The 9924-nt window shown below is 34.1% G+C and overlaps 1 protein-coding gene across 1 annotated transcript; it reads left to right on the top strand.

Moving 5' to 3' along the window:
* Nucleotides 1–5128: 5128 nt before the first annotated feature.
* On the top strand, nucleotides 5129–6810 carry LOC111472544 (exopolygalacturonase-like). Its single transcript, XM_023118146.1, has 4 exons — nucleotides 5129–5298; nucleotides 5384–5686; nucleotides 5792–6310; nucleotides 6398–6810. Exons 1-4 carry the CDS (start codon nucleotides 5158–5160, stop codon nucleotides 6659–6661), a joined length of 1227 nt encoding a protein of 408 aa, XP_022973914.1. The 5' UTR covers nucleotides 5129–5157; the 3' UTR covers nucleotides 6662–6810.
* Nucleotides 6811–9924: the final 3114 nt, after the last annotated feature.

Raw genomic sequence — 9924 nt, 5'->3', positions numbered from 1 at the left:
TGTCGAAAACTTAGGAAATGGTATATAATTTTTATACGAGCCGTCTAAGCTGAGAAGCCGAGTCGCCAAGCCTAGTCGACCGCGCCGCCAAGCCGAGCTGACGCGGGAATGAGGCGGCTCATTTTTCAAGTTAAGCGCGGGCTGTATGGGATGGTTGAGGCACACTGGGCTGATACGTTCCGAGCTGGACTGCATGTATTGGGCCGTGGACGTTGTAGAAGTGTGGTTCACCCGTAGCAGAGGCCCGAGAGCGATACGACAACCTAAAATCCTAAGATTTGTCTCCCTTACCTGCCCAGTGCCGTAAATGTGTGGATTTGGATGTGTGAATGAGGGGTGAGAGATGTGAATTTAAGGGAGGGTCGTGTTTGTTACTATTGCAAAAATAATGCCCCCGAAAATCGCGAGATATCGGACCAGATTTAAATATATACATATATATATTTTAATTCCAAACCATTACATTATCTCAAAGTCTAATTCTATTGGAAAAAATTAAATTTAATTTTAAGCGGTTTGAAACANAAAATGTAAACTCGTGAATGTGATTTTTGTATGGATAGTCGAATATATTTTGGGACTTTTCCTAAATGGATTAATGCAATGTCGAGAATTCAGGGGTACAATACTTTCTATGACCGACTTTTCATGATGAAATTTTTATGACATCCTAACTTAAAGTTAAAAGACAAAAACTTAAATTTAATTCTTCGAAAATACCACATATTACGAATATAAATTTAAATGCTTGCCATATGACAACCTTACTTCAACAATAATTATTTTAGTGTATTTAAAATACATTAATTATTTTATTAATGTATTATAATACCATAATTTTTTTTTTTTTTGGATAAGTTGATGTATACCATGTATTAAATATTAATTTGAACCATTAAACAAAACATTTTTTTATATTTAATACGTTTATGAAACTACATATTATATTGTCAATTATTTAAATTCTTCACTTAATCAATTACCATTCACTAATTATATGTCTCTCCACGATAAATTTAGAGTTGCACTCTTATACGCTGCACGACGAGTTGTCATAGATGAAATTATTACTAGATCCTTGAAGAGCGGATTGTAATTATGGTTAGGTCAAAAGTTTGTTTTGCCCTCGTAACTAAGTACCACAAATCCTTGAAAGAANGAAAGAACAATGGTTCATGATCCAACCAAGATAAGAGGGTAGAGACCTTTATCCAAGTTAGAAAACTACTCATCTACCTACTTTATATGAAAATAAGTGAATTAAATCTCATAAGATATGTTCTCAATTCTCTGTTTGTTTAGTCTCTAAAATGGAAGACATATTGAATTGGTTCTGAAAGTCGTTCTCACCTTACAAATTAAATGATAAACCGTAGGAGTTCGTAACTCACTTATAATTAAGATCGAGTTGCATATCATCATACGGTAAAATATTAATCTTCTTAAGTAAAGAATTTATATATATAAAAAAAAGATAAATTATTTTGGCTCAGTCCTACCCAAACTCATTCTACAAATATCTCACTCATATTTTCACTTGAAAGACTTTGATCAAATAATTTGTAACAATTACAAAGTAACTCGTATCAACAATGTTGTCAGAATAAAGTACCATACTTTATCCATATTTTATAAATCATTTATATTACTACTTAAACATGATCTTTCTGTGTGCCGACCACATAACACTAATAACTTTCAATTTTTCATATAATGGATAATGTTAAACGGTAAATAAAAAATTTTAATTAAATTATTAATTACGAGATTTTAAGACAAATTCTCATGACATTTCTTCGGATTAAACACAAAGCTTATGCACGTTGGAACTAGTTGATCTATAATGTTTATTAGTCATTCCTGTTTTCTTGGAGATACGTTATAGATTTAACCGGCTGATATATTGAAAAACTATCATTTCTCATCTTCATGTGCACCACCTCCCACCAACAAATATCTATTTGGATCAAATAGTGCGTCAAAAATTATTACTAACAAAGTTTTGCTAACTCTACGAAAAATATATTCTTAAGTGTTAGATCAATCTGATTAGACATGAATTTAATAGCACTTTGATAACGTTGGAACATGGGAATAGTAACATATGAAATGCTCTAATGCAACGCCTACCATAGTAAACTTATTACAAATGTCTAAAAGTTTTTTTAATTGAGAATGATATCTTGATTATTTTATTTTTAATAGATTTAAATTACTTTTGTTTATTCATTTTCGATAGGTCAATTTTGGTCCCACGCGATCATTTTAATCTCTTCATTTTCATTTTCTATCTCGCACTCCTTTTAAATATAGTCTATATGTATTAAATGGATTCCATTATGTATAAAATGTAGTTTAAAATATTGCCGACAGAAATTCGAGTAGTCGTATTTAAAAAGTATATAGACCAAAATGAATTAAATTTAAAAATACAAGAACAAAAAAGAACGTAGAGATATTAAAATGATCAAATGTCAAAAGGGATCCTATATAGTCAAACCATACATGTCTATGTTGAATAAAAAAAAAAAACTTAGGCATGGTATTAATTCTATAAAATTGGCTACTCTTTGTAAGGGAGTAACTCAGGTTTGTATGGAGTAATGTGGCTCTATACACCTGAAGAAACCAACTAATTATTCTCGGAGCTTGTTTGAATTGACTTTTGAAACGCTTTAAAATATTTTTAAATGTAAGAAAATATACTTTAAACGCATGCATTTCCTTAAATATAAGAAGATTAATCTCAAAATTTTGTTTGTCTCGTTAATTTTTAGATTCTAAAAAAAAAAAAAAAAAAGTTTAATAGATCTGGCTAATAAATATTTGAACTTTCCATTTGTGTTTACTCTGTTAAGTTTTTAAAAATTAAATGATATGTTAAATATAAATTTAATACAATATCCACCTTACTCAGAAAGTTTGATTCACTATTCTTACTATTGACGCAAAAATTACGGGTCTAGGTAGGATCCCTAAGCCTCCAACTCGACTACACAGTCATCTCGATCACGTTACTTCACATTTATCTAGAAAGAAAAATTAAAAATAATTTTGATGAGTAATTAATTTACGTCTAACTTGCTAACTTATCATAAACAAATTTTATTATTTTTTCGGAATATTTCGAGTTTTATTCACAATGGTTTATTTTTAGGTTTTTGGTCTCTATATAGTCCTCCATCCAACTATTGCCTTGGCTCCTAGTCTCATCTACTAGGACCTCTCTATTGACATTAAGGTGTTCTAGCAACCTTAAGTTTTGTTTATTGGCTCTATTTATGTTTACTACAAATTTTAGACTCGTATGCAAGGCTCGCTCTCGGTCAAATACGGTTTGTCTACTAAACTCTCTGGTCAGAAATATTCATTGTTTCGAACTTGGCACACATCGCATTGGTCACGGATTTTGCAGGGATTAGTAGACTAAGAATACTCATTCACATCTCCACATCGTAAATAGTTCATAAGCATAAACTAGAGTCATACATCATACTTACTAATCATGATTCTCTACTATGCTCACATTTTATGCATGGATTCATGATTATTATTATTATTATTTAACGCATGCCATTTACATGCATTCAACGTTTGTAGCTCTTAATCCCATGGTAACATGCTTGTTTAGGAGTTTCGATATACTACTTACATGAATCGTCAATTCCTTTGCTTTCATAATGGTTCATAATATGGTAATTTCGTCACAAATTCTTTTCATTTGACCTATATCTAATGATTTTCAAAGTTAGTATAAGCTAATATTGATAAAACAGGTCAAAAGGAGTTGAACAGAACGAGCGGAAACTTGAAATAAGCCTCCACGACCCACATGCGTACTACACTCGTTGACCCACATGTCCCACTCCTTGGTTACTCGCACCTCCATGTGCGCGCGAAGCCTATGCACAGATGCGTCGTTCAACCTCGAAATAGCCTGAAATTCTAATTTTTTTCATCATTTCATTCCATACCCCTCACATGATATCCACCGACTCCATAATTCACGGTGGGTTATCATCCCAGAAAGGAAAATAATATCTTTGAGTTTAACCCCATTGGGCTCAATTTTGTTTCTTTTCTTGTTTTCTTTAGAAAAGAAACTTTAAGGGAATTCATTGACAAAAGGAACAAGAACAACCCAAGGAGGTAGAGGGAACCCTGCCCAAACACTACAAGGTGGCACAAATCGAAGATGGTGACCTATTTTCTGCAAGAGACCGCATAAAGATCCAAGATAAAAACACAGCTGAAGGGGAGCTTGATCAAACCAAGTGTACTCCGCATAATGTATCACAAGCAACCCTACAACTCCATTCATCCGGAATAATCGAGAAAACCACAGATAAAACTATGTACATTTATATGTCCCAAATGATAATTGATAGTGAATGAATGTGATTCTTGAGCGGATTCTAAAAAATAGATTACAAATTCTCTAGAGCTGATTCTGAAAAACATACGGCAACTGCGCCCAATAGAATGCATCAATCACGTAACAAGACATGCGAAGAATTGAGAGAAAATTGGATCAAGGGTTTGTCCATTAGGATTGGAAATGGACAAGCCCGACTAAGCAATTGGGCATGGACGGGCTTCGACTGACCAATTTTGCTGAAAAATGACTAAAGAAAACTTTTTCCATCACATAGTTTTAACATATTTTTGATACACGCCGATAACAATAAAATCAAAAATATTTATTTTCATTAATATATTTCTCGAGAGAAAAAGAGGAAAAATTGTGAGATAGGAATAAAAGTAAGAAAAGTAGGGAGTAATAGTTTGAACACTAATATTTTTTTTATTTTAAAGAAGTTTTTGATAAATTCTTTTGGGATAATTTTTGTTGTGGTTCATTTGTTGAAAATTGTGGTAGGTACATTTATCTAGCATAGAAATTTAATAAAGGAATTACGCTCTCCAACTAGACCAGTCCTCCATCATTTAAGGTAAAACTAATTATAGGGTCTGCCTTAAACCACATACTTAGTTTTTAACCAATTTAGCTAGTTTGAATTGGTTATTTCTGTGTTTGTATATAAAGAGAGTTTGAGTTGGTGACTGCATTCAAATCCATTCTTACTTCTGAGAAGTTTGGGAATTTGAACCAAAAGAAAATAAGGCAAGGTAGGAGAGGCAAGTGAACTAGAAAGGATGGGATTGATATCAAAGTTTATGGCATTAATACCACTGCTGCTATTGTTATTGTTGGTGTCTGATGCTACCGCTGATGCTACTAGCGGTGTTTTTGATATTACGAAATTTGGTGCCAAACCTAATGCTGATGTTACTCAAGTACGTGTACATTTGTTTACGTTGATAAACCAAAATTTCATTTTGTACGAAATATTTTTCTCAAATGAAATGCTTGAATTCACAGGCTTTAGCAGATGCATGGAAGGAAGCATGTGCGTCGGCTACTCCAAGTAAAGTATTAGTTCCAAAAGGAACTTATCAATTAGGAGCATCGAGGCTCAAAGGTCCATGTAAAAGTCCTATTGAGCTTCTAGTTGAAGGAACATTACAAGCTTCTCCTACCGACACGGAAGGAGATGGGTTGCTTGTTATGGAATACGTCGATCATTTGACATTGACCGGTACTGGAGTCTTCGATGGCCAAGGAAAAGCTGGTTGGGAAAAGAATGATTGCCACCTGAAGAAAATATGCAAAAAGCTTCCCATGGTAAATGCTCATACTACTTTAATTATAAAAAGAACCCATAATTTTGGTTAGCATTATATGTTTTAACACGGGAGTGTTTTTTCTTTGTTTGTTTAAAATGAGCAGAATTTGAAGTTCAATTTCATCACAAACTCGATAGTGAAGGACATAACTTCATTGGATAGCAAGAATTTTCATATCAATGTTTTGGCCGGCAAGAATCTTACCTTCGATCACCTGAAAATTACTGCACCAGAGAATAGTCCCAACACCGATGGAATTCACTTGGGTGATTCAGAGGACGTTTACATTCTCAATACCGCAATCGCAACGGGAGATGATTGTATATCCGTCGGATACACTAACAGAAAAATAACCATTAGTGATGTTACTTGCGGACCGGGACATGGCATTAGCATAGGCAGCTTGGGCAAGTATAAAACTGAAAAAGAAGTGGTAGGAGTTACAGTGAAGAAATGCAAATTAATCGGTACTACAAATGGTGTCAGGATCAAATCATGGCCAGATTCTGCCGTCTCATACCCAGCCTCTGACATGCATTTTGAAGATATTGAGATGGAAAATGTTGCTAACCCAATCATCATAGATCAAGAATATTGTCCATGGAATCAATGCAACCGAAAGGTATGTATTAAAATCGTCGGACCTCGTTGGTTTCCAACTAATTATCTTTTGAGCAAGTATTAATTAATGTTTACTTTGAACATCCAGGTTCCATCAACAATTAAGATTAGCAAAGTTAGTTTCAAGAATATCAAGGGCACATCTTCTACTCCGGTTGCAGTCAAACTTGTTTGCAGTAAAAGTCATCCATGTGAGGATGTGGAAATTGCTGATATTGACCTCACTTATAGTGGTAAACAAGGGCCAATTGTGTCTGAGTGTGCAAATGTGAAACCGAAAATTTCTGGAAAGCAAAACCCTCCCATCTGTGCTAAACCAGCGCCACCTGAGACCACTCCGTCAACTGATTGAATAATCTTTTAACGCCGACAAATGTTTCAAACCATTCTTCCTTATCATTTTTATTTTAGCTTTCAAAATTCGGTTTACAACATGCCACGATCTTGGGCATGTTTTCAATAATTGTATTTTTTACATTTGGGAGAAAAAATACTTAACGATTCTATTTTCAGTCGCTACCACATAATTGACATTGCTTTGAAGGAGGAGAAGATCATGAATTCAGTATCACACTGTTCGTGGAGGTTCCTTAGAATGGAAAAACTACAAATGGAAAGTGATTAAAATTTATATCAAATAATGGAAAGTGATTAAAATTTATATCAAATAATGGAAAGTGATTAAAATTTATATCAAATAAATAATTTTAAAAAACACCGCAATATGGATTATTGGAACACCATTAAAATTTCAAAATCTATTATGTAAAATATACAAGGACAAAGGGTCCATTTATAAAATATACTTTCATTAGTTCATAAGAATAAGTACCAAATTAATCAAAGATATCAAGAAAAAGGTTATCCTTATAAGAAGAGTTTTGCTGAATCCATTGCAATACATATAAAAACAAATGAAAATAGAACCAACAATCATTATGATTTGTTTTTTTAGGAAAATATCTTATCATTATGATTTGCTTGTTTTGGAAAATATCTTATCCTAGTGGGCGTAGTGAGTTCAAAATCCTAATTTGAATAAAAATGATGTCCATGGAAAATATCTTATCCTAGTGGGCGTAGTGAGTTCAAAATCCTAATTTGAATAAAAATGATGTCCATAGAAATAAGGTAAAAATTAGTTTTAGATAAAAGAAGCAAACATGTTGATAGATATAAAAACAATTCTAGAAAGAGAGGAGTTAAGAAATATTTTGAAACAACTTAAAAAGGGGAGGGATTATTTGTAAACATATCAAAATTTTGTTGGGTATTTGAGGAGAAAGGGAGAAGTGAAGTACTTTGGGAGCCTCCATTGATCACAAAAATGTCAGCTTATTGGTGGAAAAGCTTTGACGAGGATGAAGATCGACTTGAGAAGCCTCGACCATGAGAGACCCCTACTCTCTCTAGTCAAAATGTTAGTGCTTGATGATTTATAATAAAATGTAGAAGAAAAGGAGTGTATGAAACAGTAAAAAGGTGCTTAAAATCAAAACCCTAATCCGGGACCATTTGAAGCATGTTTTAAAAAAAACTGTAACGATCGATGTTTTTCGAAAGTTTCCTTAGGAATGATCGAGCTCGATGATTTTGAATAAAATGTCGAAGAAAAGGAGGGTATAAAACAGTAAAATAATGCTTGAAATCGAAATCCTAATCCGGAACGTTTCGATAAAAAAAAAAAAAAGGATTGTATAAAACAGTAAGAAAACGTGTTTAAAATCGAAACCCTAATTTTCGACATTCTTTTCTAAATCATCAAGGTTGATCATTCACCAAGAAAATNATTTTGTTGGGTATTTGAGGAGAAAGGGAGAAGTGAAGTACTTTGGGAGCCTCCATTGATCACAAAAATGTCAGCTTATTGGTAGAAAAGCTTTGACGAGGATGAAGATCGACTTGAGAAGCCTCGATCATGAGAGACCCCTACTCTCTCTAGTCAAAATGTTAGTGCTTGATGATTTATAATAAAATGTAGAAGAAAAGGAGTGTATGAAACAGTAAAAAGGTGCTTAAAATCAAAACCCTAATCCGGGACCATTTGAAGCATGTTTTAAAAAAACTGTAACGATCGATGTTTTTCGAAAGTTTCCTTAGGAATGATCGAGCTCGATGATTTTGAATAAAATGTCGAAGAAAAGGAGGGTATAAAACAGTAAAATAGTGCTTGAAATNAAAAAAAAAAAAAAAGGAGTGTATAAAAAATCGAAACCCTAATTTTCGACATTCTTTTCTAAATCATCAAGGTTGATCATTCACCAAGAAAATTTTGAAAAACATCAACCGTTACTCATTATTTTTAGCACGTACTTCAAAAGTCCGGAATTAAGTTTTTCGAAATTCTCTTGGGGAATTTTCAACCTTGATGATTTAGAATAGAATGTCGAAGAAAAGGAGTGTATAAAACAGCAAAAAAGTGTTTAAAATCGAAACCCAAATTTTATTACCATTTCCTACATTTTCGACCCTTGTAAAGTTGTTTTTGACCTTCTTTAGGGCATTTTAAGTCGGTTCAGACTCCTATTTGCTCAAATTTTGATATTTTTTTTTACCTAAAATTAGGAGCAATCAATATGTTTAGCTAAACTAAGTTTAATAATATGTCCTAAGAACACCTANGCTTTTTGGGTGGAGCTAGAGAAGGATCCTCGTCAATCCTGAGGCGCAGAATGCCGTCCTGATACACAGAAAGAGCGAGTAACAAGGGCTTGGATTGATTCTCCAGGTCCTGATTCCTGGGGAGGAGTATGGCGGTGAGGTCCCCGTCGGTGATGGAAGCATCATGGGCAACTAGGGAACAGGATCCGGGCTTAAAGGCGCGGGCTCGCTTGCAGAAGGGAGTCTGATTGCAGGTCCTGAACTCTTCCTTCTTCCATGGGAGGACGAAGGTGAAGTGCAGAACGAAGAGGAGTAGAAGGAGAAGGTAGGAAACGGTCATGGTAGAGCTTTGATCAGGCAGCGATCATAGTAGATTGTGCCGGCAGGGGAATTGGTGGTGAAGACTGCAGCTCCAAATCTCGTAGACGAATCGAGATACACTTCTGGACTCCTTGCAATCAAGGAAAGAAATGGATTTGGGAGGCAACGAAAGTGGAAATTTGGTTTTATAGTTCCACAAAACCTCCTACATCATCCGCATTGTTCCCAAGGCAAGGGTAATCGCTGCAATTAAAAAAAAGAAAATGAAAATATGGAGCTCCTTTTTTTCCCCCTAATTGGAGTGTATAAAACAGCAAAAAAGTGTTTAAAATCGAAACCCAAATTTTATTACCATTTCCTACATTTTCGACCCTTGTAAAGTTGTTTTTGACCTTTTTTAGGGCATTTTAAGTCGGTTCAGACTCCTATTTGCTCAAATTTTGATATTTTTTTTTACCTAAAATTAGGAGCAATCAATGTGTTTAGCTAAACTAAGTTTAATAATATGTCCTAAGAACACCTATAAAATAGTTAGGGAATCTAGGCCAAACAAGCTAGTGACTCTACCTTTGTTGGTTGGAAGGATCGTATGATGAAGCATGCCTGCCCTGCGCCCCTACATGCACAGAATTAGGAATGTTATGCGATTTTAAGTATGTTATGTGATGACCTATGATGCCATGGTATGAATGT

This window comes from Cucurbita maxima, unplaced genomic scaffold (assembly GCF_002738345.1).
Source record: "Cucurbita maxima cultivar Rimu unplaced genomic scaffold, Cmax_1.0 Cma_Scf00078, whole genome shotgun sequence".
NCBI lineage: Eukaryota > Viridiplantae > Streptophyta > Magnoliopsida > Cucurbitales > Cucurbitaceae > Cucurbita > Cucurbita maxima.
This window is presented reverse-complemented; position numbering and strand designations above follow the sequence as displayed.

Excerpts from the sequence above, each read along its gene's own strand:
- LOC111472544 (XM_023118146.1), top strand. The coding sequence starts at position 5,158 with ATGGGATTGATATCAAAGTTTATGGCATTAATACCACTGCTGCTATTG. Across the intron at positions 5,299-5,383 it reads CTAATGCTGATGTTACTCAA|GCTTTAGCAGATGCATGGAA; the intron begins GTACGTGTACAT and ends TTGAATTCACAG. Across the intron at positions 5,687-5,791 it reads TATGCAAAAAGCTTCCCATG|AATTTGAAGTTCAATTTCAT; the intron begins GTAAATGCTCAT and ends TAAAATGAGCAG.